The sequence below is a fragment of the Teleopsis dalmanni genome, chromosome 2 (assembly GCF_002237135.1).
Source record: "Teleopsis dalmanni isolate 2A chromosome 2, ASM223713v2, whole genome shotgun sequence".
NCBI classification, from domain to species: Eukaryota; Metazoa; Arthropoda; class Insecta; order Diptera; family Diopsidae; genus Teleopsis; species Teleopsis dalmanni.
In genome coordinates, this window is record NC_051847.1 from 185447634 (window position 1) to 185464411 (window position 16778).

At 25.8% G+C, this 16778-nt stretch overlaps 4 protein-coding genes across 5 annotated transcripts; 3 read left to right on the forward strand and 1 right to left on the reverse strand.

The window, feature by feature from the left end:
• Window positions 1–386: 386 nt before the first annotated feature.
• LOC119676360 lies at window positions 387–2459 on the forward strand. The gene is made up of 4 exons (XM_038087598.1): window positions 387–605; window positions 1605–1743; window positions 1822–1996; window positions 2342–2459. Exons 1-4 carry the CDS (start codon window positions 387–389, stop codon window positions 2457–2459), a joined length of 651 nt encoding a protein of 216 aa, XP_037943526.1.
• A 184-nt stretch (window positions 2460–2643) lies between these two features.
• Window positions 2644–4686, reverse strand: LOC119681479 (multiple coagulation factor deficiency protein 2 homolog). Of its 2 annotated transcripts, none has more exons than XM_038094686.1 (4): window positions 4321–4684; window positions 4162–4249; window positions 3077–3215; window positions 2644–3029 (listed from the first exon to the last, which is right to left on the reverse strand). In XM_038094686.1, exons 1-4 carry the CDS (start codon window positions 4476–4478, stop codon window positions 3004–3006), a joined length of 411 nt encoding a protein of 136 aa, XP_037950614.1. In that variant the 5' UTR covers window positions 4479–4684; the 3' UTR covers window positions 2644–3003. The 2 variants fall into 2 exon arrangements, with proteins under 2 accessions (XP_037950614.1, XP_037950613.1); XM_038094685.1 differs by having other exon boundaries at window positions 2844–3013; window positions 4321–4686.
• Window positions 4687–4866: 180 nt separating this feature from the next.
• On the forward strand, window positions 4867–5424 carry LOC119681480. The gene is made up of 2 exons (XM_038094688.1): window positions 4867–5060; window positions 5121–5424. The coding sequence occupies exons 1-2, from the start codon at window positions 4922–4924 to the stop codon at window positions 5330–5332; spliced, it is 351 nt and encodes a 116-aa protein (XP_037950616.1). The 5' UTR covers window positions 4867–4921; the 3' UTR covers window positions 5333–5424.
• A 1385-nt stretch (window positions 5425–6809) lies between these two features.
• LOC119676362 lies at window positions 6810–11274 on the forward strand. The gene is made up of 3 exons (XM_038087599.1): window positions 6810–6924; window positions 7025–7347; window positions 11243–11274. The coding sequence occupies exons 1-3, from the start codon at window positions 6920–6922 to the stop codon at window positions 11272–11274; spliced, it is 360 nt and encodes a 119-aa protein (XP_037943527.1). The 5' UTR covers window positions 6810–6919.
• Window positions 11275–16778: the final 5504 nt, after the last annotated feature.

Consider the following 16778-nt stretch of genomic DNA (forward strand, 5'->3'; position numbering starts at 1 on the left):
TCTGCAGTTAAACATTTTTGGCTCACTTGCACTTTTGCTTGCGTGCCCAGCGAAGCCTGCAAAATTATGGCAAATTTTATGCTAACAATGCGACAATGCAGGTAAAATGCATGTGAACGGTGTATCTTAAATTACATTCCTGATTTCCTTAACCAATAGTATGAGTATTAAGCTACTACACTTTATTTTGGTATAAAAAACGCATTACCTTGTAATAAAAATTAGTCAACATTCGGTATCGGCACATCACAAATCACGCAAAATTCGAGTGTTTTCAAAGGCATATTAATCAAATATTAAATATTAATATAAAGTATATTAATAATTTGAAAAATTTAGAATATTATTGTATCCATCATAGATAACATAGTACATATATATATATAATGTGTCGGTTTACTGTTTATGTTCTATTGGTTTTTGCTGCTCATCAGGCTATGAGTGAAATAACAGCTTACGAAGTGAATAATTCAAGTGAAAATGAAATAATGGAAAAGCCATTTACTTGGCTAAAAGGAGTTCAAAATATTGTTTCCAGTCCAGCAGGACATGTTGCTGTACAAATGGCTAAAGAACTAATAAATCGTTCAGCTGGAAACAGCCAAGTATGCAAATGACGAAAAAAATAATTAATTTAAATTTATCAAATATTTTAAATAATTCTATTACTTTATTTTGTTAATGTGTTATTAAAAAATTAGTAGTCTAAAGTTTAAAATTTTGCCGTAATATACAAGAAATAAACTTATTGAATATCCCTTGCAATACATTAATCCTTTAAAAAAATATTAATACAACTACTCAATCAGGCAATCTTATTTGATTACACGGTTCCTCGTAAAATTTTGAAGTAAAAATGATTAATTATCATTTGACTACGAAACTTATTACACTGTAAAAAATTAGAGTAGGCAAAAGTTGTAGCCTAACTCTAAGTAATGCAGAGCAGGAGAGTGTCTTAAATTAAAAGATCATCGATGTAATGAATGCATACTGAGTAAAAACTACGCTAGATATAGGTATCCAAATACCGTATAACATATATCTAAGAACACACATTTTGTGTGATTAATCTAAAATTTGAATTTGAAAGTATATCAGATACTGACTGAAAACTACCATAAATATAGATATCCAGATAAATTTCAATTTTAAAGTACGTCAGATTATTCTTTACTCAGTACTAAGTACCAAGAATGAATGAAGGATAAAAAAATTTTGATTTGACTTTTTAAGATAGCGGTAGTTATACATTATAGTCACTTTATGATATTGGTAACAATTTTTTTTAGATTTCAATTTCACTTAGAGAGATCTGTTAAGAATCTGCTTATAAAATATTATTCGATTAGCTTTGTTAGTTAGACAGTAGATTTTTACCATACAGAGAAGCTAAAGATATATATGCATATAAATAAGTAATTTTATTGCGTCAATATATATATTATATATAAGGATTTATATGGTATCCATTAAATCAACAATTTCACCTTCTCTGGTTTAAAAATATATGGAATCACTTTTTTACAATTTCTTAGTATGTCTTATATCTATATACTATATAAATATATGTGAACAAAAGTATTAATTTTCTTTATATATAGGTTCTAAGTTTGAATCTCACAAACTTACTGATAATAATACTACTAAAGATTCTAATATTTGCTGCTGGTATGTTGGGCGCTGGTCATTGGGGCGGTTATGGTTACGGCTATGGACGTTCTATTGATAGAAGCAGTGATGGTAATTATAAAATTATTTTAAAATATTAAAGTTTTCTTTTATATTACATTTGCTTTCATTTTATATTGGATTATGAAGTATATGAATATGGTCTCAATGAAGGTGAAGCATATCTTATTACTGGATTTCTGGCAGCTCAAGGGGCTGGAATAGATGATTGCCTTTATGCAGCTGCATGTGAGAGTCCGAAAGTAGCATATGAGTATGCAAAAGCAGCCAAAGCCTTAATGGAAGGCATTAAAAAGTTTGAAAAGTGGGTATTAATAACATATACGTAAATATATTTTTTTATAATGTATTGGATAGACCACTATAAAATATAAAGTTAAATGTTAAGTTAATTATACACATTTGCTCATCTTTTTGAAACATTTCAAATTTCGTGTTAAATAAAATAAAATAAATTACTTAAAATAAAATCATTTACAGCAATTTTGCCGAATCTTCAATCTTTTGATAGTATTATATTTTGTAGCTGAAAATAAATCAAAGTTATAGTATTCCACTTGGCAATCAACTTAACAGAATTGACAAAAAATAATTCTTAATTAATTAACGATTAATTTACTAATAAATTTACTTTTTTTACATTTTACAGTAATTCTTTTAGTAATCCACGTTATAACGATCTTCTTGTATTAGTGGAAAAAGCAGCCCACGATGGTTACCGTGGAGTACCCTGTAATACGACTTTTAAATGCGATGGGCTACTCTGAAGATTTAAATATTAAATTATAAAATAATTTTTTTCTAAATATAATGATAAAAAAATAATATAATTTTATTTTAAATAAAAAATATATTTAAGAATAAATAAAAGAAAAAAATTAAATTTACTATAGCATTGTGAGCAATTTTATTTCATTAGAAATTTACTAATAAGTTAAATACAAATTTATAAATTATTTAAATAATTTTTAACTATTTTATTATAATTTTGAGTATTTACAGTCTTAATAAGTTACGTTGTATTGTAATAAAAAATGTTTATGTGAGAATAAAAAAGAAAAACAATTTAACTATTTATTTATTAGTAATGTTATTTGGCATTTTGCTTGTGTGTTTGTATATTTGTTTAAATTAGCTAACGCGTAAACTATTAAAAATATATATATTAAATATACTTTAAAAATTGTTATTAAGAAAAAGTTATAATGCACTTTTATTTAAAATGGCTCCGGCGCACCGGCAACTGCTTTCACATATTCCGGATAATGTAGAAATCCATCTTTATTTTCATCCGCTATTTGCAGGAACTCATCAATGACCTCTAGAATCGGTAAGATCTTTTCTTGCATTATATTGAAATTATATAAAAACTTAAATAATTTACCAATTATGTGATTTAATTCATCGCTGGTGTTTTGTAAATAGTTATCTCTATCTATTCTCTTAAAGCTATCATCCTGATGCATAGCTGCTTGTAACATCTCTAAGCCATCCAATGCGTTGTTATTATCACTGTCATGAATCTGTAAAAAGATTAAAATAAATTTTATTGATTATTATAACATTTATTGTTTTTTTAGTCAATGTTTATAAAAATTTTTATAAATCTTATTTATCGGTGACAACTTAGTGACTTTCAGTGTCTGCTTTTAACTCAATATATTTAGACTAACGTTTTTACAAATGCCTTTCAAATTATAAGTTTTGTCAAGGTTCTTAAAACAGGCATTTGTTTCAGTGATGAAACATTTACTTCATTTTACCCAAACTTTTTCCTGCCGAGACATATCTGTAGGTTCATAAACAGAAAATAGTTAATGAACAGAAAAAAATAGGGATATGAATAATCTAGAGAATAATCTAGTTAATAGATAATCTAGAGAAACTTAATAGGATAGCAGTTCCTTGCCCAATTTATCAATATTTACGAAATGTATTGTCTTGATTAAAGAGCAAAATATGTGTGCAGAATGTTCGCCTTTCTGTAAAAGAACCAACGGAAGAATTATCCAGAGATAGATGCAGTAAATTGAATTTTCAAGACGTAAATAACTGTTTAATTGAAAAATGTAATGTTATTCGAATCCTCTGATAACTAATGACGTTATTTTTTATATTATTTATTTATGATTAGAAAAAGATATTCAACATTTTGCGAAAAAAATTCCAGATCTAAGCAAAACTACTCTAGAAGAAACTTATCAATATTTTAGCCTTTAATAATATTAAAGATACACATAAAACATTATACTGTTTTAGCACTGATGATTTCATTCTCTTAAAATGTATCTAATGTTTAAAATATTTCAATTAAAATAACAATTTAATGCACTTGTACTTATATAGTATGTTATATATTACATTCCTTTACATGCGAGCCAAACCCTTTTTTTAATTTTAAATTCACTTAGTTATGTTATTCTACTTTTTTTTAATTAAAATTTACTTACAAATACAATATATCTTTACCTTAAAATAGTAAAAATTCTTTTCTTCTTCAGTCATTTCTTCTGGATTCACACTTATGCCCATTTCTTTCAAATCATCCTCAATGCGACTAAAATATGTTATATGTAAATTCATTATTCAAGAAGACTAATTTCATATAATGGATAAATCAGTACTCACTGTTCCTCATGAGTTAAATGTTGATCAACTCTTCGTGTCTTTGACTGTTCACTACGTGGATGATGAGGCCCACGTTTAATAGCCATACCAGAATCCAAGGTTTGACTAAATGTCGCAATGCAGATAATAAAATTCACAAAATTTGATAATTTACACATTTCTTTTTCTTCAAAACACTTATATTTCGATGTTTGTTATACAAAAATATATTTTTTATTAATAATTATTTTTATAATATAATAAATTTCAATAATATCTCATCAATTCCTAAACAATTTGTGCACCCAAAGCGAGAAAGTCAACTAAAGTAAAAGTTAAATATCAAAAATCAATAATCTGAAAGAGCACGCATGCTCCAGAATTATTTATTTATTATTTAGAGTAACGTTACAAACGTAACGTTAACTTAATAACGTAAGCATTCTATTTAAATACGTTACTATTTACAATTCAAATAGCTCTACATTGAAGTTGCCATGGAAATTTTTAAACATTTTATCAATATAAAGTAATGACTTTATTAAAAATTTTATATAAAACAGAATAAAATTTTTTCTCGATCAGAAGGTTAACAAAAATTGTCTAATTAAACTTTGGTAAAATGTGTGAGAACTTTTGCGATAGTCTGAAGGGTGCAAACTTCGAGGAGGAGTATGCGAAGTTTTTTAAAAACAAATCCACTGTGAATCGCAGAGCTCAATATGATAAATTCACTGTTGAAGGATGTGCTAAAGATTGCAGTAAGTTAGTCAATATATTTTTAGAAAAATATAAAAAATATTTATAAATCTGTGTTGTAGTTTACTACGCCAACTATGGTATTGATAAGGAGCAGTACGCAGATCCTTTGTACCGTACCAGTAACAGTGAATATGGTTACTTTCCACCAAATCATTTTACCGTTCCTTATAGTCATTTTCCATTGTCGCAGAAATTTACCAACTTTGCTAGTCGCTTTGGAATGTATCGCAACTTTTCTCTCAACACTAATCCTGATCGTAACTACTACTGATGCTTAATCTATGTAGCGACCCTCTGAGAGTTCAAATTTTGAATTGAGTATTGATGGGTTACTTGCTGTAAATACATATATATTTTGTTTTAAAATTTGTTGTCTAAATAAAAATTGATATGTTTCTACAATTATAATATATAACAATATATTAATCTGCTAAACATAGTGTATTATTTATTTTACTTAAAAAAAAGTCAACCGACTGACAAAGTAGTATATTAAAAGAGTCATATAAGTTTGTTTTTTTTTTACCGAGCAGTAAACTCATCGGAAGTCTCGTCCCCGAAAACATCGTTACGTATAATGAAATATAAATTGGAATAATTTAAAGAGGTTATGCAAAGTATTTTAATAAGGATTACACAAGATGCTCTTAAGATATACGTTATCTTAAAAGCAGCAATTCCTCCTATCTTATATTATAGGATTGTCTACAATAGATTCATACAGTAAGTACTACGCAAATGTTTGTACAAAATACTAGAAAGTTTTGGTATAAATAAATATAAGTACTAAGATTAGTACTAATGTGTCTTTCTGAATTAGCTTTAGATTTAAATCCTCATGAAGAAAGTTTTCTTAGAATATTAAACAACTACTGAATTTTGATGAATATTTATTTTCATAGAACACTTAAGTTCGTTTTATATAAAGTTATACATTTTAAGAGTTCTATCCTCTCTGTCAGTATATGTGCTTAGTTATTAATTGAAGAAACAATACCTCTGTACTATCATTCTTAATATACATACTAATGACCTCTAGAAATTAAATAAAGATCTCCACTTTCTAGATCTAACAAAATGAATCCAACAATCTTTTAAATTTTTTTACATTAACGAGATCTTCTCTCAGAAAATTACTACTTTATAAATATATAAATCATTACTTCTAAAATATGTTCCTTATCTGCAAACACGTAACGATACTCGTTGCATTCGATCCATTCACCTTACTAGACGTCTACACTGGCTAAATACGTATCATTTTCGAACTTTGTCGGGATTCAAAAATTTGTGTTTGTTAGTGAAAAACGCGGGAATGTGTATAAAAATCTTGTCAAAGTCAGTGTAGACACAGTGTTATACGTTGACAATATAAATAGTGGTATTTAGATATGTATACTTCAAAACATTATAATTTAACCTCTAGTCGTTGCTCAAACCATATTAAAAATCACTTACTTCAATTGAAATTAATAATAAAGTTTGACGTCTGTAAGGGACTTCAATATTCTAATATTTAGATTTTAGAGTTTTCACGCTAAACCCAAATTTAATTATTTTTCCAATAAAACTCGTTCAAACACAATTTATTGGATAGTTATGATTAGCTGTTATCTAAGAAGAAATCGTAGATTTCAAGTAATATACATATTAATAAAAAAAAATAACTTTAAAATAATTAATGAAATTTTCTACAATTATTTAAAAAAGATTTGTTATATTTTTAATATAAAAAGTTTTAAACAAAATTCGTTTGAAACCCGTAATCCTCTAATAAAATTAAGTGATAATTATTTTAATTCTATTCATAAGGTAGTATTAACTTCAATTCTAAGTACAAAACCACTGAAGCTTTAAAATGGGGTAAGCACAAATTCTTATCGAAACTAAAAAAACAATAAATTAAGCTTGAAAAAAAATATTTTAATTTAAAAAACAATGGTTACTTGAAATTTTTATTTAGCAGTACAGTAAAACAACTGTTGAGTGCTTTATTGTGGGACATTTACAGTAAGAAGCAAGCAGAGACAAGTAAGAGCTCAAGAAATTTACGGAGGCTTCACCAGTTAGAAGATATAACAGATATAGCAATGGATTTGCGACAAAATATGAAAAGCTTAAAGAGGCAAAATGTGCCCACTCTGATTGATACGGTCGCTATACTTAACGTGAAAGTGATTTTGATGGGCTATTGTTTGGAGCAAGCGTTAGTACAACGCGAACGCTCTAAACATCAACAAGAAATATTATGTGGATTTGTAGACGCTATACTACATATACAATTTGGTGAGTTCAAAAATATTTATTATATAGATTGTCAGTTTATTTATAAAATCAGCATGATACTTATAACGCATGACAAGTACAAAATATAAAAGAACAGAGACGTAACTTTAATATATGGTCGAAAAAATGATAACGAAGAAAAACGACTTATCAAAATAATTATCCAGGTTTGAATTTTCATCAAAATATGGAGTTCGTTTTATATATAACATTAATAAGCTAGATGTAACATGTAAGCCGAGTTACTACAGCACTGGTAACAAAATTTTTAAGATTGAAAATTTTGTATCTATTAATGCTTTCTTGTTTTGTCAACTTTATTCTACCGTTTTTGGTTTTTAATCCAGACATCCACTGTATTCACAATACCGTAGCTATAAATACCGTAAATAAATGCCAATGAGTGGCATTTGACATGCGTGAGATATGTCAAAATTTGCTAAATATAAAGCTGATGCCTCTGCTTATATGTCAACAGTTTCGTTTTGATCCTGCAGCTGTTAACTCTTCACTTGTATAATACGGAAAACTTTTTACTAAATGTGTGAATAAAATTTTTTTGTTGTTAGTGTTGTTGTTACCGTTTTTTGAACAAAAGCATTGACCGCAGAATAACGTGCCACAGTGGTGGGTTGAGCAGTTATAAATAAGTGTATAAAAACAACCCACCACACTAATTCAAACGCCACCCACAGCTGAGCCACTTACAAACATACATACATGTACACAAAAAAAAAACAAAAAAATACACCACGCAAAAGAATTGTTTTGTACACGTACACATATTCCCGTGTCTGTGGAGGGTTTGTCTTAGGCGCTGGGGGCAATGTGAGATGATATAACGACCACGATGGCTTTTTACGTATTTTTATAATTTTTTTCTTTACACATTCATTACGCTGTTACCCTTGATATTCGAAAAATGTGCTACAACAATTCAAAGCAAACAGTGTTAGAAATATTAGCAAAATGTGATTGATTTCTGTGACAATTTGTGTAACGTTGCTAATGAAAGATAAAAAAAAAATTTAAAGCTAATTTAAGATATTTAAAAAAATATCAAACAAAATCGAAATGTTTTGAAAGTGCGAAAGTATTAAGTAATCAAATTTATAGCACCGTTTATCGATTTAAGTGCGAACGCCAAAAACAAAACAAAGGGAATTGCATGTGCACTTGCATTAAAAAAAAAAATAAATTAATTCAATTTAAATTATAATTAAAATTTGATTGAAGCTGAGCAAAATTAATTTTTACATATAAATAATAAATGAACTGCATCAAAATTTATATTATAATCAACTTGACATATTTATTTTTTTTTATTGATTTTTACAAAAAAAAACCCAATTTCAATAGTTTTGACCTTGTCTGCATCATGTGCTAGTTTTTTTTTAAATTAGGTAATTTAAAATTTTTAGTTATGCAATTTTAAAATATTATATTATAATAAAAAAAATTAAAATCATAGTAAAAATATCATGTTAGTTTATACATATTATGCATTCATTAGTGCTTTTAGGCAGACTTTATTATTATTTAATACTATAATACAGTGATTATATAATTTTATAATAATGATTGGTTTTAGACATACAACAAATTTCGATGAAGAAAAAATTGTTAATTCTTTATTAACTTAATAATCAAAATCGAATCTTTATTCTTTTCTCTGCCAGTTAAACGATACGCAACAGAGTAAACAATCAAAGTAAATAAAAAAAAATATGTACTATACATATATAAACAATATCATAAAATAAAAAAAAATAATAAAATGAAATAACAATTTAAAATAATAAAAAATAGTATAAATGATGTAATAAAATAAATTAAGAAAACAAATTTTTATAAAAATCAAATTATTTAAAAAATATCTTAAAAACTAAAAGAATGCTACATTAAATAAAATAAAATTAAGTAAATTGAAATAAAGTAAATTGAAATAAAATACAGAAATTAAACGTTTAAAATTTTTTATTATACTACATATTTCGAATCTCCTTGGGAGTCATCATTAGGACTACAATACGTCATCGTCTTTATTCTATCATCTATATTGTACAGTATTATATCGTCTATATTGTACAACATATATATCTATATTCTACAATATAGACGATAGAACAATATAGACGAAACGTTTAATTATTTAACTAGAAGAGACCTTCAGCCAGATTAAAAATATATAAAAAACCATTTTAATAAACAAATCGAAAAATAAATTTAAAATAAAATTATAATAAATAAAATACAATAAAAATAAAAAAAGTAAAACCAATGATATACAATAAGGTAAAAAAAATGGAATAAATTTGAATGAATCTAAGTAATAATAAAATTTAAAATCAAATAAAACAAAAAAATCCAGCCAAATTATTTTAAATAATATTGTTGTTTTATTAATTAAGAAAAATTACAATAAGCATATATAGTCTTTACTTGTGGTATCGTACAGCGTACTGCAATAGATAATTCCTTTTTTCTGTTTAGAAGAAAATATCTTCTCTTTTTTTTTTTTTTTTTTTTTTGAAATTAATAAAGAAAATAACAATAAAAAATAGAAATCGCTGAGAAAATGTTTTGTTAATTAATTTTATTGCCTTAATTTATCCACCACACACAGCTGATAACATTTTATCAATTCACCAAACTCTAATAGTATCATTAGATATATCGTTATTTTATATTAAACTTAATCTATTAATATTTTTGTTGTATTAATTATGTTTACAAGTAAATATCGAAAGCGTATTACATCTATTCATAAATAATATAGAGTGGCCAAATTGATCTGCAGATAACAAACTCAGACTGCTTCTCAGACTGCTAAACTGATGTAAACACTGTAGCGATATTTCCTATAATCACAGCTGATACTATTGTTTTTGAAAAAACATTTTATTTGTGATAGAAATCAGATATATTATACTATGAACTCGCTTTTTTGATTGGAAACCATATTTTACTATTGATAGAATCCTCAAACGACTCAATGTAGATAAATTTTCGTGTCTGGTACCATAGCACGCTAAAACGAAACTGATAGTGGTGATCGGAAAAACGAATTGCATCTGCATCAAAAGCACTCCGAAAATTTAATAATTAGGTTGAATGAAATTCGAATAATGTAAAGAATAATCTAAAAAGTTTCAACAACGGTAAGATTTCATCGAACTTCAAAAATCAAACTGTAATCGATAGAGCAAAGGTCTTTCTCTCATACAAACGCGATCAATTTGCTAAGTATTGTTTTATAAAAGAGGGAAGATTCCACAATATAGTAATTCGTTAACAATTAAAATGATCGAAGTATCTTTATAAAATAGAAGTCTCATAAAAATTTAGTCATTCGAATGAACACAACAATTCGAGCACTATCGTTTGTGTAAATTTAGAAAAGTCAGACGGTCGATGGTCGCGACTCTTTTCGGACCATAGTATATGAAGCACTCAACCAAGACTTTTTTCATAAAAAGATGAAGAAGTTAGTGCAGCGTGCGACTCGTTCGTCAACTGACTCATTTTAAATAGAGCAAAACAAGGTTTTGAGTAGTTGCAGAGTAATTCGGCCACAAAATATATGTCATTGCACTTCCCTAAACCCCTTGAATGTTTTTTTTTTTTATATATATTTGTAATAATACTTTATACAATATTGTTCGGTAAAAATTTTAATTTGTTTCTGTGATTATACTATTTATAATTTATTACTTATTCCTCGACTGATTGTTCCGTAGTACACACATAATCAACTTTTAAATCTTAATTCATTATAATTATTTTTTTCCGTACGGAATAGGCTCACGTCCACACTATATGTAATCAGAAATAAATATTAACATTGTTCTTACATTAATAAGAATTTAATATTTATTAATAAAATTATTTTCAGTATTAAGTTCAACATTATCACGTTCTAATTAACACAAAAGTTTTCTTAATCTCAGAATAATTTTTGAAATTTAAAAATACCACTAAAATGAAAAACTTAATATCGAACCCAAACATTGTGCTATGGAGCCCCACATAACATAATGTCAAAACACCTTTCAGCATAGACATTTTATAATGTCAAACATTAAAATATGTTCTGCATTGGACCCAACATGTTTCAGTTGTTGTTACTTCAGTTAATGATGTTGAAAATATTCTTTAATGCTCTAGTATAGTCTTTCTCAACCGCTAGTCCACGCCAATAATACAAATGATATTTAACGTCATTTCTTTGGCTTTATATTATTATTCGGTCTATCGAATCGAAACTATTGAATATTCTACTGATCCTTGTTAAATACATTAAATATTTCTAAATATTTCTCCCTTTCGCAGTACTTCTGTAGGTGAAGAAACAATGTTCTACAATGGGCACAATTTTTCTATATTGTATTTTCTTTTTTCAAAATTTTTCTGTTAGTGCTATTAGCTGGCATTTAGACTGTTTCTTTTTTCCATCGTTTTTAGAGCTGTGAATTGGTACAAATGCTGCTGTCCACTATGATTAATATATATCTGCTTAGTGAGTGTACTTCATAATGGATGTATGTTCGATTACAATTGACTGAAAGTGTTTCCATTGTATTTTGTTGAAACATAAATACATCCATAAGTAAGTCCACTTTATAATAAAGCCATTTTTCAATGTCTGATTCAACAGTTTAAATGAATTTTAGCAAATGGTACTACATTTTTTATTATTAGATTACGGAGTTATTCTTTTTGTCTATAAAATAAATATTATTAAATCAAATATTTTTTACTGCTTTTTTCAGACAAGACCATAAAATTTTATACATTATTTTATTATTATTAGATATTTATTTATTGTTTTAGAAATCTTTTATTATTTTTATACATAATCAGCGATTCTACTGTTCTTTATAGAATTAAATTTTTATGCTTTGGTAGTAAATTTGGAAACACAACTTTTGACTGAAGTTCATAATTGATTATCTGGTTAAAGTAATTGCATTTAACACCTTTCGGAATTCTGTTTAAACACTTTAAATAAAAAAACTTTTCTTCAACTTATCCGTACACTTAAAAACTTATTTTTAAGTTTTAATTGGCCTTTGTCGCACAGTTTGTTTTGCGTTAGTTTATCAGTTTAATTAGACTTTATCTTTTGTCATATTCGGTTCAGCAAAAGTACGTCAAGTGAAGCTTTCATTTAAACCCACTCACCTATAATCTACATACAAAGACCACCTACCGTTCTGCAAACTGTTATGCACCTGAACCATTTCATTGTCAAATGAACTTTTTTATATTTCAACTTATGTACACAAAACGAAAAATGTTAGTAGGGCAAGTACCTAGCAGTGAAATGAGAATTGAGGAATTTTGTAGAGGCTTAGAATTTGCTTTGAAAGTACCTTTTAAGCTGAAATATTCTTAGAAATTAATTTTTATTTTTTTCATTTCTTAGTATTTCTAAGTATGTATAATTTTAAAAATATTTAAAATCTAGAGGAAAACGTTTCCATAAATATTATTAAAGGCAAATAAATACTTATGAATTAATTATTTAAATTTATATTTTTTATAATATTACACACAACTTAGATTAAGGTATAAGGTGTATTCTGTACAATTTATTTTCAATTGCATAATTTCAAAATATATTGCTTAGTAATTATTGTTGAATAATTAATAAGAAATTTAAACTTATTTTTATTTTATTAACTTTTATTTTAATATGTTTTTTATTGTAATTTTGTTTTTAGTCTATTATTTGTATAAAAATACATATAATTTTTGTTAATTGATTATTTAATTTGTTAAATAATAACAGAATATTTTGAAAAATGTTTTATATTTTTTATATCATATTTTTTATATTTTATATAATATATTTTATATTATTTATTTATTTATTATTTCATAAATTATTTAATTTTTTAAATAATAACAGTTTTTTGAAGGTAGCATTAAAATTATTTTATTAAAAAATTAAAATATATATTTTTTTATTATTTTATTAAAATATATTATATTTTTTATTTATATATGTATATTTTTTATAATATATTTATACATTTTATATTATATTTAAAGACTACTGTATATTTCAATAATAATAATCCGATCGCAGGAAGAAGTCAAAATAATTTGAAACATCAGTGATGTTTATAGCCATAATTATATAAAATTAAAATAATAAACCAATTTAAGTTTCTTACACAAACTCAATTAAGCCACAAATTCACTAAAAACACATTTAATACTAAAAAGTAAACTTGTAACTACTCTAAAAAAATTTTGTATTATATTTTATGAACAAATATATTTTTATATATTATAAATATATATATTTATTATATTTATTATGTATATATTTATATTTCTGATCAAATTAAATTTATGTATGATCAAAGAATAATTAAACATAAACTCTTTTTATACATGATATGATTATGTTTTTTTTGAATTTAATTAAAAATATATTAACATACAATACGTTATTTATAAAAAAGTAGGAAAGTATTTTTCAATATAGTATAAGAATTTATTTGCTAATTAAAGTTAAGAAATAAGTTAGAAATAACATAGAAACATTTTAAATTATATAAAATGAAATAAAATACATACTTAAATTTAATTTAATTTATCTCTTTTTAATGTAAAAAATTCAAAAGCACATTGCCAACATTTTCTAGACAGTAAGATATTGTGTATGTTACGATAATGTGTAGATATGGTTAAATTTTTCTGTTTCTTTTAAATTTGTTTTTTTTTTTTGTAATTTTTATTTGCATTTTTATATATGTATATTTGCTTTTTTTTGTACTGAGTGCACTTCTCTGCAACACAATTGTAAGAAGTGGGTCAAGACAAAACGAATCGATGCAACATAAAAAATCGCTTAAGCTCACCAACAACAATACTAAACACATATAACCGTAGAATATATGTAATATTATATCCTTCTATCATTATTTTGGTGCAATGAGAAAGTACAAGTAAAATCTTCTATCTTTTTCTTATGTGTCATTTTTTTCTATTTGTTTGAACAAAAATAGTTTTCAATGCCATGAGTTTTTCCACATAAAACCAGGCCTTTAGAGCCTTACAGCAATGAATGAAAAAATGAAAATTTATATAGTATACTATGTGAAATATATGAAAATAAAACTATAAAGTCTCTAAAATATTGTTGCATAATAATAATTTCGTTACATTATAATATATATGAAATCAAAAAAGTGACGCAATGTAAGCAAAAAACGGAATAATAATTAGTTGAGGATAAAAAGTTTAAGTATTTGGAGGGAACACAATTAAGGACAACTGCAACTTAACAAGCAACTAGCAGCGCAGTAGAACATGGGTAAATATTCTTTATTTCCATATATATAATATATATCAAAATCATCGAATCGTACTTACCTATATATTGTACAACTAATATACAAATGTCATTTAAATATATTTATAATAGCAATTATATCTTTCATATATTCTCTTTATTTCTAACATATTTATTATATTGTTTAAGCACTTGTACTAATATGTGTTAGCGTAGTTTTAATATTTTATATATTCTATTCAATTATTCTACATTCTATTTAAATATCAAACTGTGACTAACTATTTTTTCCATACAAAACTAACATATTAAAAAGGTAATTCTTTTGTAAATATATTTTCTCTGATATATCTATCTAAAATTTTATCTATTCTATTTTAAATATTAACTATTTTTAAATTTTTCATACATTTATAGTGTCTAAATAATCGCTCTCATTTACATATTTTCTATAACGTTTTTATAATCTCAAATAACGCTTCATTCATACATTTCTATTACAGTTTTTTTTTATTTTACTTCAACTTTCAATTCCTTTCGCTCATACTTTTAATACATTTTGTTATATTTTTATAATTTTTAATGACACATTCCTAAAGTAAACAACATAATTCTGATTCCTAAAATATGCACAACAAACCCATTCATGCAAACGTACATCCTTACGCCAACACGAGGCATTGCCTGCGTAAACAAAATCTTCCCGTATTTCTTCCCATCATTTTCAGCGCCATTTTTATTTCTATTTGTAGCTGTTCCATGCACACTGTACACACACACACACACGCAAGTGGATACTCCTTTTTTTGTTTTGTTTTTCTTTGCAAACAACTGTTGCATGCTTGCTTCCGCATATCGGCACGTTGTTGTTTTAGTTGTTGTTGTTTGCGTTTAAGTTGTCGTTGTAGTTTTAGTTGTTGCTGTAGGTATTGTTTTGATGTCAGTTATCCTGTTGACGTTAGAGTTATTGTTTATGTTTCAGTAAGTTTATGTGGTTCCAAATGCTATTCTCTCTACTAGAAACCATGCAATAAACACTGTCAAAGTCATAACCACACAAACGGCAACCACTCACACTCCACAAAACTTTATTGTGATTTTTTAATAAATGCCACAGAGTCCTGTCAACTTGCACAGGAGTTAAGAACCTTTTAGAAATTTTTTTTTTGTTTTGGTTTTTGATTTTATTTTAATGTTTATGTTTTAAAAGCTACTGATTTTTAATCAAAAGCTGAAGGAAATTAAGGTTAAAAGTTAAGCCTCAGGCATGAAAAGACAAGAGAATTTTCATTAAAAATTAAAATTGCCTTCCAAATTAATTATATATGTACATAAGATGTGTTTATGCTTTTTTTTGGAGTTAAGTTAAAAATATGTTAATATACAGTATGTTACTTACAGACCGTTGATTTACAAATTCCCACTGGAAGTGCCAAATAAAAATATAACGGAAGAAATTTATATATGAGAGTATGTACATATATAATAAATTATTGCGCTATTCTATAATTAGAAGCCAAATTTTTTTATATTAAAAAAAAAACATTTCAATGAGTTTAATACTTAATTACTTATCCTAAATATGTAATACCTTTATATTATTTGGTATAATGTGTTCTGAGATTGTAAGTGAATGTAAAGAAGGCCACTGCAACTAGTGTTTTCTTGTGTTATAAATAAATAATATTATAAATAATATAATATTAATAAATACAGACTTACCAACATCGCGTTATCAAATCTCAAAATGGTTACAGGCTCCTCGGGGAGGTATGCAGATCTGAGGTCAATTATTGCTTAGTCTGATGAAGTGATGAACAATAATCCGGTCAAGGCGTAAAGAGGGGTTTTCAAAATACCTCGAGTTAAGAAAGAGTAAAAGTGCTCAAGTGCACTAACTCAAAACAGCTTCAACATAATAATAATAATATTATAATTAAATAAATGTATAAAAAAGTCATTATATATCATATATATATTATATACCATAATATAAATATGTTATTCCTTAGTTTTCTCTTATGAACATCAGTTTTTATAAATCAATCAAGTACTTTTATAAATTAATCAAGTACTATTCATTATAGATAGTTCTATATACGTCAGTACATCTTTAAAATTA